Here is an 18434-nt window from a genome sequence, read left to right as displayed (position 1 = left end):
TCTCAGATAGGGGGTACATTTCTAAAGAGCTCCTCATGTACGGACAGACACCTCAAAATGCCTTACTGTATGGTAAGGAATTTTGAGAGGTCTCTCTGTACAGGAAGGATATTAACAGAAGGGTAAGCAAAAAATCTAAGTGGGGTGGGGCGGAATACAGCACCGTAGAAAAGAGAGGTTTTGAGAAAGCAAAGACAGAGAGCAGGGCGAGATTTAATTCCATGGGATTATGAACGCCTAGCTGTCTTGGGTTACACAGTGGAGCGCCCATAACCACGGCGCTATCATACCCTACAGACTATGGAGGGCTCTGGTTCAAACCCTGGTCTGTGCTGCGTTAGTTGATCACAATATGAGCCACAGGAGAGGTGACCCTGGGCCAGAGAGGGGAAAGGTCAGCCAGGGTTCAAGCTCCCAATTGCCACCCAGTGACCCCTGTTGAAAAACGTTCATGTGGGGATGGTAGGTGAGCACAGGACCAGGCCTGGTCTACACTCGCCTCAGTGTTGAAGAGCCTATCAATACTCCCTGTGTAGGTTAGCGTATAAAGAATGGGTGAGGTATGGGGAAGCTGCCAGCTCCAATATCAGTGTCAGCCGTCGCTCAGTGGGTAGCATGTCTCGCCTGCTGAGTCAGAAGGTTCAAATCCCACTCCAGAGACTTGAGCACAAAAATTTAGGCTGACACTCCAGTGTAGTACTGAGGGCATGCTGCATTGTCGGAGGTGCCGTCTTTTGGATGAGACGTTAAATTGAGGCCCCCGCCTGCTCTCTCAGGTGGACGTGAAAGATCCCAGGGCACTATTTTGAAGAAGAGCAGGGGCAGTATCCCTGGTGTTCTGGCCAATATTTATCCCTCAATCAACATCCTTAAAACAGGTGACCTGATCATTATCACAGTGCTGTTTGTGGGAGCTTGCTGTGTGCAAATTGGCTGCTGTGCTCCCTGACCCTAATGTACTTGTGTTTAGTCCATTTTCCAAATATTACTTCATTCTGCTCAGTCCACCTCTGATCAGCTTTGAAACAGACCCATGTGACATGCTGGGTGGCAATCCACTTTACCAGGAGTGAGTGAGCAACAGGTAGGGAAAGGAGGCGAATACATCCAAAATGGGAGCATAGGAACAGGAGGAGGCCATTCAGCCCCCCGAGCCTGTTCCGCCATCCAATGAGATCATGGCTGATCGGTGACCGAACTCCATATACCCGCCTCTGCCCCATATCCCTTAATACCTATAATCTATAAATCTGAGATTTAAAATTAACAATTGATCTAGCATCAATTGCCATTTGCGAAAGAGATTTCCAAACTTCTACCACCCTTTGTGTGTTGAAGTGTTTCCTAATTTCACTCCTGAAAGGTCTGGCTCTAATGTTTAGACTATTCCCCCAGTCCTAGAATCCCCAACCAGCGGAAATAGTTTCTCTCTATCTATCCTGTCTGTTCCCCTTAATATCCCGAAAACCCCTTAACCTTCTAAATTCCGGGGAATACAACTCAATGTAAGCAGGCCCTGTGCCTGCTTTTACCAGGTGTAAGGGTTTTGTGGGCATTTGCTGGGCAAATAGCCCCACTCTGCGCCAGCTTTGGGTCGGTGCGGTAGATCCATCCAGGCGAACCTCGACAGATTGCAAGTTCCGGGTTTTCGCGCATGCGCAGCGCACGTGGAAACCCGGAACTTGCGGGGCCTTTTACGGCGCCATATGCTGAGCTGTCATGGGGAAACGCAAAAATCTGTGTCAATAAAACAGGCAGCCATAGTGAGCACGCTACTGCATAAGAACACAAGAACATAAGAAACAGGAGCAGGAGTCGGCCAGTCCGCCCCTCGAGCCTGCTCCGCCATTCAATAAGATCATGGCTGATCCAATCTTGGCCTCAACTCCACTTTCCCGCTCTCTCCCCATAACCCTTGACTCCCTGTAGTTCAAATGTCTGTCTATCTCCGCCTTGAATATATTCACTGACTCCGCCTCCACAGCTCTCCGGGGTAGAGAATTTCAAAGATTCACGACCCTCTGAGAGAAGAAATTCCTCCTCATCTCCGTCTTAAATGGGCGACCCCTTATCCTGAAACTATGCCCCCTCGTTCTAGATTCCCCCACGAGGGGAAACATCCTCTCAGCATCCGCCCTGTCAATCCCCCTCAGAATCTTATATGTTTCAATAAGATCACCGCTCATTCTTCTGAACTCCAATGAGTATAGGCCCAACCTGCTCAACCTTTCCTCATACGTCAACCCCTTCATCCCAAGAATCAACCTCGTGAACCTTCCCTGCACTTCCTCCAATGCAAGTATATCCTTCCTTAAATATGGAGACCACAACTGTACGCAGTACTCCAGGTGCGGTCTCACCAGCGCCCTGTAAAGTTACATCAAAACTTCCCTACCTTTATACTCCATACCCCTTGCATGTAGCACATCCACTTTACAGATGCAAATCAAATCAAATGGGCCAGGTATAAATGGGGTGGGCGGGGTGCGGGGGGTTGGGGGGTAAATAAAGTGAAGGTAAGAGTGAACTTGGACAGAAAAAAACATGGCACTAGTGTCAAAACAATAGTTAAAGTGCACGTATTGTGATGCAGAGTGTGGTGAATAAACTGGGGGACTGGAAGCTATTACTTTTATAGGAATGTCTAAACTAACAACAACTTGTCTGTAAACTGGACAAGAATGGAAAATAAAGAGATCGGGATGCAAGATTCTGAGGGGGACTGACAGGGTGGATGCTGAGAGGTTGTTTCCCCCTGGCTGGAGAATCTAGAACCAGGGGTCACAGTCTCAGGATAAGAGGTCGGCCATTTAGGACTGAGATGAGGAGAAATTTCTTCACTGAGGGTGGTGACTCTTTGGAATTCTCTAGCCTAGAGGGCTGTGGATGCTGAATCGTTGAGTACAGGAATCCCGCCCCAACCGCGGGGGATACCTCCCTGAAAACCCCTGTGGTTAGTAAAACCGCGGGTTGGCAAATACAGTATAAATGTTCAAATAACACAATAAAAAAGAATATAAAAGCAATAAAATCATGTTATTTACCTTAATCCTAAATTAAAAACTGCGTATACGCAAAATTCACTGCCGCGGTTGGCAAAAGTTGTCGCAGAGAGGAAACTTGAAATCCGCGTATGGCAAAACCGCGGTCGGGGCGGGATTCCTGTATATTCAAGGCTGAGATCGATAGATTTTTGGACTCTAGGGGAATCAAGGGACATGGGGATCGGGCGGGAAAGTGGAGTTGAGGTCGAAGATCAGCCATGATCTTATTGAATGGCGGAGCAGGCTCGAGGGGCCGCGTGGCCGACTCCTGCTCCTATTTATGTTCTTATGAGGCATTATTACGATTAGGAGGGATAGAAAAGATGGGAAAAGAGGGAGAGTGAGGTCGTTGGTAACAGAGGGAATCCATGCTGTCGAGAGGGTCGGTGGAGATGAGGCAGGAGACAGGCAGAGCCAGTATGGTTGGAGCTCAAAGCCAGGAATAGCTTGTTCCATTCGTGGGGGTGTATTACAGATCTCCAAATTGTGGGAAGGAGATGGAAGAGGAAATCAGCCAGTCAGATTAAAGAGATGAGTAGGAATAACAAAATTATTCTGTGATTTTAATTATCCACTTGCTCACTGGGACAGAGAGGGAGTAAATGGAGAACAGGGGATGGAATTCCTAAAGTGTGTACTGGACTCCTTCCTCTAGGATTCTAGTCAGCCGACAAGTACAGAGGCTGTACTGGTTATGGTGGAGGTATTTAAAAAGTACTTTACTAAAGAAAAGGACATTGGAAAGGAGGTGCCCTTAAAAATGGCTGCCCTGTGTGTGGGCAGGGGGCTGGGTGCGGGGAGGAGCGCTGAGCTGCCAGTGGCTCTGGACTCTGTGCTCTGGCTCTGTTCTCTGTTCTCTGGGCTCTGTTCTCTGGGCTCTGTTCTCTGAGCTCTGTGCTCTGGCTCTGTTCTCTGAGCTCTGGCTCTGTTCTCTGTACTCTGGCTCTGTTCTCTGTTCTCTGAACTCTGGCTCTGTGCTCTGTTATAGTTCTGTGGTTTGTGTTCTCTGTTCTCTGGGCTCTGGCTCTGTTCTCTGGTTTGTGTTCTCTGTTATAGTTCTCTGTTCTCTGGTTTGTGTTCTCTGCTATAGTTCTCTGGTTTCTGTTCTCTGGGCTCTGTTATCTGTGCTCTGGATCTGTACTCTGGCTCTGTTCTCTGGGCTCTGTTCTAGTTCTGTAGTTTGTATTCTCTGTTCTCTGGGCTCTCTGCTCTGGCTCTGTGCTCTGGCTCTGTTCTCTGGGCTGTGGGCCAGATGCTGAGGATATGACGCCGGATGAGGTGGTGAAGTCTCCGCCCTGCGCATGGGGGGAAGATCGCAGACACAAGCCCTCCCCTTATTGCAGGACAGAGAGAGAGGGAAGCGGACAGGAAGCAGCTCTGCGAGCTGGAGAGCGAACCCCTTCCCACCCCCGCCCACTGCCCCGCACTGCAAGGTCACCAGCCTCTATTCGGCCAGGAGGTGCAGTCCCCCACCGTGCCCCCTGCCAGAGCTTCTCTCTCTCCCCCCACCCACAGAAGCAGCGAGTGATGTCTCAGCCCAGCCCGTTCCACACCCCCCGCTGCCTCGCTGCCGCCGCTCCAGCCAAAGCCAAGCTCACCCACCCTGGCAAGGCGATTCTGGCAGGTGAGTTACTTCGGGTTTTTGTAGACGGGGTGAATGCAACAAAAAAATAATAATCGGGGCAATATACTGTGGAATGCATGCCGCGGTAGGCTCTGTATGTGGAGAGGCTGATAACAGGCAACTTGAGTTAAACATTGGTGCTAAACTGGTACCAGTGCTGTGTATTTACAATCTGTGGACACAGTTCATCAGTCACAAAGGGGCAAAGTCCGGGGCTAAAAAAATGTCCCAGCTTAATAATCATCATTTATTATTTGTATGTGTGTGTGTGTGTCAGATCATTGAAGTGACCACATTTTTTGAATTATTTTTATTTATAATAATTTCTAACAAAAATCATTGTGCTCAGATATTGAGACTCATTATTAATGCAGCAGGCATTCGCTGTCTGGCTTTGGTGTTTGACTTTTGGCCATTATCTGTTGATCGGGATCTGATCCAGTTTCCAAGACGGGGAGGATTTTTTGAAGAAGGGTTTGGACCTGAAACGTCAACTCAAATTTCTCTCCACGGATGTTGCCTGACCTGCTGAGTTTTTCCAGCATTTTCTGTTATTGAGGATTTTTTAAGTTGCCACTTGCAGTGCGGAGTGAGCTGATAATGACAGAAAGACAGACTTGCATTTATATAGCGCCTTTCACGTCCACCGGACGTCCCAAAGTGCTTTACAGCCGATGAAGTACTTTTTGAAGTGTAGTCACTGTTGTGATGTAGGAAACGCAGCCAGTATGCGCACAGCAAGCTCCCACAAACAGCAATGCGATAATGACCAGATAATCTGTTTTTGTCATGTTGATTGAGGGATAAATATTGGCCAGGACACCAGGGAGAACTCCCCTGCCCTTCTCCAAAATAGTGGCTGTGGGATCTTTTATGTCCACCTGAGAGGGCAGACGGGGACTCGGTTTAATGTCTCACCCGAAAGACGGCACCTCCGACAGTGCAGCACTCCCTCAGTACTTCACTGGAGTGTCAGCCTAGCTTTTTGTGCTCCAGTCACTGGAGTGGGGATCTTTATCTGCCTGAGTGGGGATCTTTATCTGCCCTGGAAGAGTGGGAACCGTTATTCAGCGGTACTTCTCCCTCATCCCCACCCCCTCAACTTTCTCCACAATACTGACTTGTGCCAGGCTACACTTATGCCACCTTCTGCTACCTCACCTGTGGCTTTAGAGACAATGAGTCTCGTCCTTCCATATCTCTGTAACCTCCTCCAGCCCTCCAAAATCCACCTCCAATTCTGGCCTCTCGCACATCTCCGATTTTAATTGCTCCACCCATTGGCGGCCGTGCCTTCAGCTGCCTGGGCCCTAAGCTTTGAAATTCCCTCCCTAAACCTCTCTCTCCTCCTTTAAGACGCTCCTTAAAACCGCCCTCCTTGATCGAGTCACCTGTTCTAATATCTCCTTATGTGGCTCGGTGGCAAATGTTGTCTGATGATCCCTCTCGTGAAGCGCTGTGGGACGTTTTGATTTATTTTCCATTCATGGGATGTGAGCATGGCTGGCATTTATTGCCCATGATGAGCCGCCTTTTTGAACCGCTGCAGTCCGTGTGGTGAAGGTACTCCCACAGTGACTTTGTTGTCGTGGTTTGGTACAAGCTGAGTGTCTTGCTAGGCCATTTCAGGGGGCAGTTAAGAGTCAACCACATTGCTGTGGGTCTGGAGTGACATATAGGCCAGACCGGGTAAGGACGGTAGATTTCCTTCCCTAAAGGACATTAGTGAACCAAATGGATTTTTCGACAATCCGGTAGTTTCATGGTCATCGTTACTGATACTAGCTTTTTATTCCAGATTTATTTAATAAACTGAATTGAAATTCCCCAGCTGCCCCTGGTGGGATTTAAACTCACATCTCCAGATTATTAGTTTGAAGTACTAAGTCCAGTAACATAACCACTACACTACCATTCCTGTGTATCATGCCTTGCAAAGTATATTAGCTGTCAGTTGATTTGAGACCAGCATTTGAAGGCCAGAGCCCAGAATGAGCTGAAGGAGGAGAGTGAGGAGCAGCCTTGAACTCAACTGCCTCCAGCGACATTGTTTAGTGTTCGGAGTTTAACAATATCACTAAAACAGATTATCTGGCCAGTATCACATTGCTGTTTGTGGGAGCTTGCTGTGCACAAATTGGCTGCCACATTTCCTACATTACAACAGTGACTACACTTCAAAGTACTTAATTGGCTGTGAAGCACTCTGAGCAATGTTCCCTGTTATTCTGCACAGCCCTGTTTTAATGCACAGTCCCTTTAAATTTTTGCACATGCACAGTATCTACAATGACAAAGCTGGTGAGCAGCCTGCACGGGACCTTTCAGATTACTGCACAGCCACACATGCATGCAGTTTAATAGGAACATTGTCTCTCAGTACTGCACTGGAGTGTCAGCACAAGTCCCTGAGCAGGACTTGAACCCTCAACCTTCTGACGGAGAGGCGAGAGTGCTACCCACGGAACCACGGCCGATGCTTTTAAGCGAGCTGGCCAGAAAAATTAGAGGGGAAACAATGTTTCACCCAGTAAAAAGCACGGAGAACAGTACAATATAGTGAATAAATGGGGGAAGTGTAAAAAAAACAAAGGCCTTTCAAACTGCCTTTGTGTGAATATTGGTGTTTACTTACTGTATTCGTATAACATTCCTTTGGCTGCAGTTTTTACAGAAAGGCTAACCTGTTTATAGAGGGCTTGGCTCAGTGGGTGCCATTCTCACCTCGGAGTCAGAAGGTTGTGGGTTCAAGTCACCTTCTGGGCTGACACTCCAGGGGAGTGCTGCACTGTCAGGGGTGCCGTCTTTTGGATGAGACGTTAAACCGAGGCCCATTCTGTCTGATCAGGTGGACGTAAAAAAAACAACCCATGGCACTATTCAAAGAAGAGCAGGGCGTTCCACTATATTCTAGCTAATGTTCTTTATTTGATCTGTTAGTAGTCACACAACACCAGGTTATAGTCCAACAGCTTTATTTGAAATCACAAGCTTTTGGAGCGCTGCTCCTTCTTCAGGTGAAGTGGAGAAATGCATAAAGACACAGCTTATATAGTCAGAGAATCATGTCAGATGTTTACAGGTAACCTTTCCAACTGCCATCCAAATGGCAGTTGGAAAGGTTACCTGTAAACATCTGACATTATTCTCTGACTATATAAGCTGTGTCTTTATGCATTTCTCCACTTCACCTGACGAAGGAGCAGCGCTCCGAAAGCTTGTGATTTCAAATAAAGCTGTTGGACTATAACCTGGTGTTGTGTGACTTCTTACATTTGTCCACCCCAGTCCAACTCCGGCATCTCCACACCATGATCTGTTAGTGGCTATTTTGTATCTATCTATGCCCCTTGTTCAGGACTCACCCACAATTGGAAACAATTTCTCTCCTCTATCCTCTCAGTCTTCTCTATTCCAGAGAAAGGAGCCCCATCTTGCTCAGTCTTTCCTGATAGCTGCATCCTCTCAATTCTAGTAGCATCCTTGTAAATCTCTCCTGCACTTTCTCCAGTGCTTCAATATCCTTTTTGTAGTATGGAGACCAGACCTTCACACAGCACTCCAAGTGTGGCCTAACCACGGTGCTACATAAATTTAACATTATCTCCCTGCTTTCTCTAGAAATCAAGCCCAGTCCACAAACAGCAATGAGATAAATGACCAGATCATTTTTTTAGTGGTGTTAGTTGACAGACAGGTATTGGCCGGGAGAAAGAAAGAACTTACATTCCTGTAGCCCCTTTCACAACCTCAGGATGTCCCAAGGCACTTTACATCCAATGAAGTACTTTTGAAATCACTGTTGTAATGTGGGAAACGCGGCAGCCAATTTGCGCACAGCAAGCTCCCACAAAGAGCAATGTGATAAATGATCAGATCATCTGTTTCAATGAATGTTGGTTGAGGGATAAATATTGGCCCAGGACACCAGGGAGAACTCCCCCGCTATTCAAAGCAGTGCTTTTGGGATCTTTTACACCCATCTGAGAGGGTAGATGGACAGAGGTTTCATCCGAACGATGGCACCTCCGACAGTGCAGCAGTCTCTCAGCACTGCACTGGGAGTGCCAGCCTAGATTTTGTGCTTGAGTCTCTAGGGGTGAGACTTGAACCCACAACCTTCTGATTCAGGGGTGAGAGTGCTACCCACTGCTATAGGATCTACGACGTCCATTGGTGAGGGCAGGCGGGGCCTCGGTTTAACGTCTCATCTGAAAGACGGCACCTCCGACAGCGCAGCATGTCTTTGTCCACCAATGTTCACACAGCATATTACAAGGCCTCGGTGTTTGAGTTATTACAGTGGCCGTGACTTCCTCCAAAGACCACATGGTCTTGACCAAGATTCTGGTGCCTGAGCTCCGATGTCGACGAGATCGGGCAGCGTTCCGTTTAAAATTATTTTTTGATGTATTTAAGAGTGGTAACCTGATACAGCTTTATTAATTCAACTAAAAATGGGTTTATCACCGAAAATAAGCATTTTTAATTAGCAATGGTCCCTGTAAGCTGCGCTTTGCTCTGCGCGGCCTGTTTATTTTCATGCGCGGTCCCTTTAAATTTCTGCGCATGCGCCCGGTATCTACAATGGAAAAGCCGGTGAGCGACCTGCGCGGCCACGCGTGTGCTCACCTTATCAGGAACATTGGTGACCCCTCCTCCAACTCTCAGTAACCTGATTTAAATATGACTTGCCTGGATGAATGCAGCTCCAACAGCACTCAAGAAGCTCGACACCATCCAGGACAAAGCAGCCCACTTGATTTGCACCCCATCCGACACAAAGCTGAGTGGGTGGGTGTGCAGCGAGGAGGATGCCGAGAAACTCCAGGATAATTTGGACAGGTTGGGTGATTGGGCAGAAGCATGGCAGATGCAATATAATGTGGATAAATGCGAGGTTATCCACTTTGGTGTCAAAAACAGGAAGGCAGATTATTATCTGAATGGCAATAGATTGGGAGAAGGGAAAGTGCAACGAGACCTGGGCGTCCTTGTGCACCAATCACTGAAGGTAAGCATGCAGGTGCAGCAGGCGGTTAAGAAGACAAATGGTATGTTGGCCTTCGTAGCGAGAGGGTTTGAGTACAGGAACAAGGATGTCTTGCTGCAGTTGTACAGGGCCTTGGTGAGACCACACCTTGAGTATTGTGTGCAGTTTTGGTCGCCTTACCTGAGGAAGGATGTTGTTGCCATGGAAGGAGTTCAGCAAAGATTCACCAGGCTGATACCTGGGATGGCAGGAATGACGTACGAGGAGAGATTGTGTCGATTGGGCTTGTACTCGCTGGAGTTTAGAAGAATGAGAGGGGATCTCATCGAAACTTATAAAATTCTAACAGGACTAGACAGACTAAATGCAGGAAGGATGTTCCCGATGGCCGGGGAGTCCAGAACCAGGGGTCACAGTCTAAGGATAAGGGGTAAGCCATTTAGGACAGAGATGAGGAGGAATTTCTTCACCCAGAGAGTGGTGAACCTGTGGAATTCTCTACCAAAGAAGGCCGTAGAGGCCAATTCATTAAATATATTCAAGAAGGAGTTGGATATATTTCTTAAGGCTAAAGGGATCAAGCGATATGGGGAGAAAGCAGGGACAGGGTACTGAATTTGGATGATCAGCCATGATCTCATTGAATGGCGGAGCAGGCTCGAGGGGCCGAATGGCCTACTCCTGCTGCTATCTTCTATGTTTCTATGTTAAACATTCACTCCCTCCACCACCGGCGTACCGTGGCTGCAGTGTGTACCATCTACAAGATGCACTGCAGCAACTCGCCAAGGCTTCTTCGACAGCACCTCCCAAACCCCCGAACTCTACCACCTAGAAGGACAAGGGCAGCAGGCTTTTGGGAACACCACCACCTCCAAGTTCCCCTCCAAGTCACACACCATCCTGACTTAGAAGTATATCGCCATTCCTTCATTGTCGCTGGGTCAAAATCCTGGAACTCCCTCCCTAACAGCACTGTGCGAGTACCTTCACCACACGGACTGCAGCGGTTCAAGAAGGCGGCTCACCACCACATTCTCAAGGGCAATTAGGGATGGGCAATAAATGCCGGCCTTGCCAGCGACGTCCACATCCCAACTGAGCGAGCAGCCTTGGTGTAACTGAACGAGTTAATAGTTTGTGCTACAGCTCAGATAATACTTCCATGACTCAGCACGAGGGCGGCTCCAGCAGATGTGAGCAGAGGGGACGGCCCTGCGTGCATTGTTACTGTAAGACTCGGCTGCCCCGATCCAAGCTCGCACCAAGTCCCGTTCACCCATCACCCCCTGTGCTCGCTGACCGACATTGGCTCCCGCTCCGGCAACGCCTCTCGTTTCTTTATTCTTATCCTTGAGGAGGTTGCAAGAACAGAGTGCCCTGCAAATTTCTTTGCTTCAGGTACGTATCCAACTCCCTTTTGAAAGCCGTGATTGAATCTGCCTCCACCACCCTTTCAGGCAGTGCATTCCAGATCATAACCACTCGCTACGTAAAAAAGTTTTTTCTTACGTCGCCTTTGGTTCTTTTGCCAATCACCTTAAATCTGTGTCCTCTGGTTCTCGACCCTTCTGCCAATGGGAACAGTTTATCTACTCTGTCCAGACCCCTCATGATTTTGAACACCTCTATCAAATCTCCTCTCAATCTTCTCTGCTCCAAGGAGAACAACCCCAGCTTCTCCAGTCTTTCAACGTAACTGAAGCCCCTCATCCCTGGAATCATTCTCATAAATCTTTTCTGCACCCTCTCTAAGGCCTTCACATCCTTCCTAAAGTGTGGTACCCAGAATTGGACACAATACTCCAGTTGGGGCCAAACCAGTGTTTTATACAGGTTCATCATAATTTCCACACTTTTGTACTCTATACCTCTATTTATGAAGCCCAGGATCCCACAAACTGCTTTCTCAACCTGCCCTGCCACCTTCAACGATTTGTGCACACATACCCCCAGGTCTCTGTGTTCGTGCACCCCCTTCACGATTGTACCATTTAGTTTATATTTCCTCTCCTCATTCTTTCTACCAAAATGTATCACTTGATACTTTTCTGCGTTAAATTTCATCTGCCATGTGTCCACCCATTCCACCAGCCTGTCTATGTCCTCTTGAAGTCTATCACTCTCCTCCTCACTGTTCACTATACTTCCAAGTTTTGTGTCATCTGCAAATTTTGAAATTGTGCCCTGTACACCCACGTCCAATATATATCAAGAAAAGCAGTGGTCCTAGAACCAACCCCTGGGGAACACCACTGTATACCTTCCTCCAAAAAACAACCATTCACCACTACTCTCTGTTTCCTGTCACTTAGCGAATTCCGTATCCATGCAGCCACTGTCCCTTTTATTCCATGGGCTTCAACTTTGCTGGCAAGCCCATGGAATAAAAGTGGCATTTTGTTGAATGCCTTTTGGAAATTCATGTACAATACATCAACTGCAATACCCTCATCAGCCCTCTCTGTTACCTCATCAAAGAACTCAAGTTAGTTAAACACGATTTACCTTTAACAAATCCATGCTGGCTTTCCTTAATTAATCCACACTTGTCCAAGTGACTGTTAATTTTGTAATAACAACAGAAAATGCTGGAAAAACTCAGCAGGCCAGGCAACATCCGTGGAGAGAAAATAGAGTCAACGTTTCGGGTCAAACCCTTTGTCAAGACCCATTGGCAGAAGGGTCAAGAACCAGAGGACACAGATTTAACATGATTGGCAAAAGAACCAAAGGCGACGTAAGAAAAACTTTTTTACGTAGCGAGTGGTTATGATCTGGAATGCACTGCCTGAAAAGGTGGTGGAGGCAGATTCAATCACGGCTTTCAAAAGGGAGTTGGATACGTACCTGAAGCAAAGAAATTTGCAGGGTACTCTGTTCTTGCAACCTCTTCAAAGATAAGAATAAAGAAATGAGAGGCGTTGCCGGAGCGGGAGCCAATGTCGGTCAGCGAGCACGGGGTGGTGGGTGAACGGGACTTGCTGCGAGCTTGGATCGGGGCAGCCGAGTCTTACAGTAACAATGCACACAGGGCCGTCCCCTCTGCTCACATCTGCTGGAGCCGCCCTCGTGCTGAGTCATGGAAGTATTATCTGAGCTGTAGCACAAACTATTAACTCGTTCAGTTACACCAAGGCTGCTCGCTCGGTCTTGACAAAGGGTTTGACCCGAAACGTTGACTCTATTTTCTCTCCACGGATGTTGCCTGGCCTGCTGAGTTTTTCCAGCATTTTCTGTTGTTATTTCGGATTTCCAGCATCTGCAGTATTTTGCTATCGTACTGTTAATTTTGTCCCTGATTACTGTTTCTAAAAGCTTCCTCACTACCGAGGTTAAGCTGACTGGCCTGTAGTTGCTGGGTTTATCTTTACACCCTTTCTTGAACAAGGGTGTAACATTGGCAATTCTCCAGTCCTCTGGCACCACCCCCCGTATCTATGGAGGATTGGAATATTATGGCCAGTCCCTCTGCGATTTCCACCCTCAATTCCCTCAGCATCCTAGGATGCATCCCATCCGCTCCTGGTGGCTTATCTACTTTAAGTACAGCCAGCCTTTCTAAAACCTCCTCTATCAGTTTTTATCCTATCCAGTATCTCCACTACCTCCTCCTTCACTTTGTCTATGGCAGCATCCTCTTCCTTGGTGAAGACGGATGCAAAGTACTCATTTAGTACCTCAGCCATACCCTCTGCCTCCACGCATAGGTCTCCTTTTTGGTCCCTAATCGGCCCCACCCCTCCTCTTACTACCGTTTTACTATTTATATGCCTATAGAAGACTTTTGGATTACCTCTTATGTTAGCTGTGGTGGAAAGGGTGGACAGCTTTAAGTTCCTCGGAGTCCACATCACGGAAGACCTCTCCTGGTCCCTCAATACCTCCTCTCTGGTGAAGAAGGCCCAGCAGCGCCTATATTTCCTAAGGAGGCTGAAGGGATGTAACCTGTCACCCCTGATCCTCTCTAACTTTTACCGCTGCACTATAGAGAGCATCCTGACGAACTGTATCACAGTATGGTATGGCAGCTGTAGCTACTATGACCGGAAAGCCCTGCAGCGGGTAGTCAAAACTGCCCAACGCATTACCGGCACCCGGCTACCGACCATAGAGCACATATACCAGAAACGCTGTTTACGGAGGTCACGGACCATCACCAAAGACCCTACCCACCCCAGCCACAGTCTGTTCGCCCTCCTGCCATCTGGGAGACGCTACAGATGCATTCGCACCCGAATGACCAGATTTAGGAACAGCTTCTTTCCCAGGACTGTCATCCTACTGAACTCCACAAATAAACTCTAAAGCCTGCACATCTGCCAATGCACTTTATTATGGTTATGTTAATGTATTACAAGCCAAATGAATGTTGAATGTTTAAATGTCTTAATCTAAATGTACACTCTCGGGAGCCGCAAGCCTACATTTCGTTGTACTGCACTTGTGCACTAACAATGACAATAAAGTTGATTATTATTATTATTATTCTCATACCCTCTCTTTGCCCCTCTTATTTTCTTTTTCACTTCTCTTCTGACCTTTCCATATATAGCCTGATTCTCAGATGTATTTGCAACCTGACATCTGTCATACGCGCTCCTTTTCTGCTTCATCATATTCTCTATCTGTTTTGTCATCCAGGGAGCCCTGACTTTAGTTGCCCTGACTTTCCCCCTAGTGGGAACGTACCTCAACTGTACCCGAACCATTTCCTCTATAATGGCAGCCCATTGTTCCATTACAGGTTGAGCGTCCAAAATCCGGAGTTCCGGACGCCGGGACGATCGGTGGCAGGGTTGTCCGGAATCCTGAACTCCGGATTTTGGACACTCAACCTGTACTTCAAAAAGCCATTAACTTTTGTTGTCTTTTTTTGAAAAATCCTATGAAGAATGCGAGTGATGCAATAAAACTTTAGTGTTGTGTTTACTCCTCCTTAATCTGCACAGCTCCACTAAGTGTTTCCGCCAGGCTGCGGCCACGGCCCCACGCCGCCCTGGTGGCCTAGCGTGGGCCATCGGATGCTCTGCAGAGCTCGCAATGTCCCTCCCCTTTAACAGAAGGGGAGGGGCGGAGAAACGCGTCGGCGCTACGCGGAGCGGCCCAGGCATTTCCGGACTCGGAATGTGTTTCTGATGTCCGAAGTTTGGAAACGCCCGAGCCCAGGTTGCGATATTTCCGGACTTCGGACATCAGAAAGACGTTCCGAGTTCCGGAAAAACACGAAAACCGGCTCGGCCTCGGTCCCGAGGTTGCCGGATTCAGGACGCTCAACCTGTACAACCGAAAGATTGTGGAAACAGAACTGTGTTTCTGCTTCTTGTGGTTGGCAGTGAACCAAGTTGAAAGAACATGCGTCAGGTTAATAATTCTACCAAACCTGCATTTCTGGTTGCTTGATCAACACTGGAAAGTTCACTTGTTGCAGGCATTGGTAGTTACTGCATTTCCGAGAAGGCAGGAGAACCTGGTCAGGAACTTCCATCATCTCCGCCAATCATTGCAATGTAAGGGCTAATTCTTGCTCCTGGACGTGCTGTCTCAGACGTATACGGCGCAGCTTTGGGTTCATGCGAGACTCTTATCGATCAGTTTATGGATCTTAATTTCTCCGTGTGCTGGAAGAACCGTAACTGCTTAATTTAAATTTGTCCAACAAAGATTTTGCAAAATAACAACAGAAAATGCTGGAAAAACTCAGCAGGTCAGGCAACATCCGTGGAGAGAAATTTGAGTTGAAGTTTCGGGTCGAACCCTTCTTCAAAACTGGAAAGAAAAGAAAATAGATCGAAGGCAGGGCTGCGATCGGACAAAAGAATAAAAGAAACAAAAGAAGTAAAAGAGACAATAAAAGGTATTAGAAGCTAGACGAGATGGTAATAGGCTGAGATTAGGTGTGAAGTGTACTGGCAGGGCAAGAGATAGCTGCCAGGTGTGAGAGAGAAACAAAAGGAAAGGGGAGGGGGGGGAAAGGAGTGGAAAAATTACAAGAAAAAATGAAATAGGGGCCGAGGTTATGATCTGAAATTGTTGAACTCGATATTGAGACCGGAAGGCTGCAGAGTGCCTAATCGGAAGATGAGGTGCTGTTCCTCGAGTTTACGTTGAGCTTCCGTGGAACAATACAAGAGGCCAAGGACGGTGAGGTCCGAGTGGGAATGGAGCGTTGAATTAAAATGACAGGCGACCGGAAGCTCGGGGTCACCCTTACGGACTGAACGGAGGTGTTCTGCAAAGCGGTCACCCAATCTGCGTTTGGTCTCCCCAATGTAGAGGAGACCGCATCGTGAGCAGCGAATACAGTATACTAGATTGCGAGAAGTACAAGTAAATCGCTGTTTCACCTGGAAGGGGTGTTTGGGGCCCTGGGCAGTGGGGAAGTATAGGGGCAGGTGTTACATCTCCGCTTGCACGGGAAGGTGCCAGGCGAAGGGGAAGGGCTGTTTGGGGTGATAGAGGAGTGGACTAGGGTGTCTCGGAGGGAGCGGTCCCTGCGGAATGCTGAAAGGGGAGGGGAAGATACGTTTGGTGGTGGGATCACTTTGGAGGTGGCGGAAATGCCGGAGGATGATCCGTTGAATGTGGAGGCTGGTGGGGTGAAAGGTGAGGACAAGGGGAACCCTATCGTGGTTCCGGGAGGGAGGGGCAGGGGTGAGGGCAGAAGTGCGGGAGATAGAACTGACACGGTCGAGGGCAGTGTCAACCATGGTAGAGGGGAATCCTCGGTTGCGGAAAAAGGAAGACCTGTCTGAAGCACTGGTGTGGAAGGTGGCATCGTCGGAGCAGATACGGCGGAGACGAAGAAACTGGGAGAATGGAATAGAGTCCTGTTTCAGGCCTTCCAACTGCGGCTCACCACCACCTTCTCAATGACGACTAGGGATGGGCAATAAATGCTGGGCCTTGTCAGCAACGCCCACATTTCAAGAATGATTTTTGTTTTCTAAAAAAAGATTGGAAGACACACATCCTGTTAGACAACTTGACCGAAATGAGTGATTCCCAACTCGAGACTGATGTACAGCCCTGACCTGTCAGCATTGGCCCAACCCAACTCCCAGTGACAGCTCACCCACTCAAATGAATGAATTTACAGGTGACAACCCAGCCAATCTTAATATAAGGTTAGACTCAGCCGTGACTCAGTGGGCAGCACTCTCGCCTACTGAGTCCTAGATGGTTGTGGGTTCAAGTCCCACTCCAGAAACTTTAGCACGATAGTCTAGGCTGGCACTCCAGTGCGGTACTGAGAGAGTGCTGCACTGCTGGAGGTGCCGTCTTTCGGATGAGACGTTAAACCGAGGCCCCGTCTGTTCTCTTAGGTGGATGTAAAAGATCCCATGGCACCATTTTGAAGAAGAGAAGGGGAGTTCTCCCCGGTGTCCAGGGGCCAATATTTATCCCTCAACCAACATCACTAAAACAGATTATCTGGTCATTATCAGATTGCTGTTTGCGGGAGCTTGCTGTGCGCAAATTGGCTGCTGTGTCTCCTACTTTATTGGCTGTAAAGCGCTTTGGAACATCCAGTGGTCGTGAAAGGCGCTATAGAAATGCAAGTCTTTCTTTTTAATAACACAAGAATTAGGAGCAGGAGTCGGCCATTCGGCCCCTCGAGTCTGCTCCGCCATTCAATAAGATCATGGCTGATCTTCGACCTCAACTCCACTTTCCCGCCCGATCCCCCATCCATGGAGGTGATGCATACATTATACATAGACAATGATGTCCTTTATAGATACAAAGATCAAATACTTGCACACACTGGAATGAATGTGCTTGTAGCTGACTTGATAACTGTTCAACTCTTCAGTAAAATCGACACATACAACGGCCCTGAATTTGCCGTCGGAGGCTTTCCGCGGGGAAATGTCTCCGATCCGCAAATAAAATCCGCGCCTACCTTCTGCCTCGGGATCCACGGAGACTCGCGCTCTTGGGCCTCTAGGCGTAGACATGCGTAGAGACCCGCGTATCCCAGGGGTGCAGGCGGCCCAACCAATGAAAGAAGGGGGATCCCCATTCATACTTATGGGCTTTCTTCACGTACAGAATCCCCCTGAGCATGAATGGGGATCACATAAAAAAACACATTTACATAGCAAATAAAAAAAAATTTTAAATTACGTATTTAAAATTAATTAAAATACAATTTAATTAAACAGTGAAAACAAAAATGTAACTTTTTCAAAAATAAATGTAAATGTTTTAAAGGGTCTAAAAATAACCGTAACTTATTTTACAGATGTTTTAATGTTTAAATAATTGAAAAAAGTATATATTTATATTCATTTAAACTCTTGTGCTGGTAAAAGCGGCCTGATGCTTTTACCAGGCGTAAGAATTTCACGGGCATTCGCTGGGCTGTAGTTCCGCCCGCACATGCGCTTTGCGTGCAAAACCTCGGAACGTACGGGCGCGTACGCACCCATAGACACCGGTAAATACGGGCCTCTGACTCATTGGATTCATTGACTTGATGTCGAGGGTCCTCTGTCCACCTGATTACATTAACAAGCTTTCAGGCATTAAGAGCTTTTTTCGCATCACCACTTAATCCTCCGCAAGCTCTCCAGCCTACCGATAATAGATAAGATGCTGCCAGGCACTCTCCATTAGAAGACCGAAGGTGACCCGAGCTGTGCAGTTTGCAGCCAGATATCCAGAATTTCTCATCGAACCTGTGCTGAAAGTTTGAAGCGAGCGGCCGTGACTGACTTTATTTCTTCCACTTCAGTTGAGCTGTTTGGGTGATGAAAACTGATCTTAG

The 18434-nt window shown here is 47.7% G+C and overlaps 2 protein-coding genes across 2 annotated transcripts in view; one reads left to right on the top strand and one right to left on the bottom strand.

The window, feature by feature from the left end:
• txnrd2.2 (thioredoxin reductase 2, tandem duplicate 2) overlaps positions 1-18434 on the bottom strand; it is a 393467-nt gene that overhangs the window by 325265 nt on the left and 49768 nt on the right. The gene's annotated exons all lie outside the window — the stretch shown is intronic.
• LOC147103555 (tricarboxylate transport protein B, mitochondrial-like) overlaps positions 4319-18434 on the top strand; it is a 47285-nt gene continuing 33169 nt past the window's right edge. The window contains exon 1 of the mRNA XM_086011983.1: positions 4319-4668. Within this exon, the coding sequence (XP_085868109.1) occupies positions 4572-4668 (97 nt within the window). The 5' untranslated portion in view covers positions 4319-4571. The remainder of the gene's footprint in view (positions 4669-18434) is intronic.

Source organism: Somniosus microcephalus, chromosome 19 (genome assembly GCF_052327205.1).
Source record: "Somniosus microcephalus isolate GS21.2 chromosome 19, FLI_Smic_1.0, whole genome shotgun sequence".
In the NCBI taxonomy this organism is placed as follows: domain Eukaryota; kingdom Metazoa; phylum Chordata; class Chondrichthyes; order Squaliformes; family Somniosidae; genus Somniosus; species Somniosus microcephalus.
Note: the sequence above shows the minus strand (reverse complement) of the source record. Positions and strands in the feature narration are given on the sequence as shown.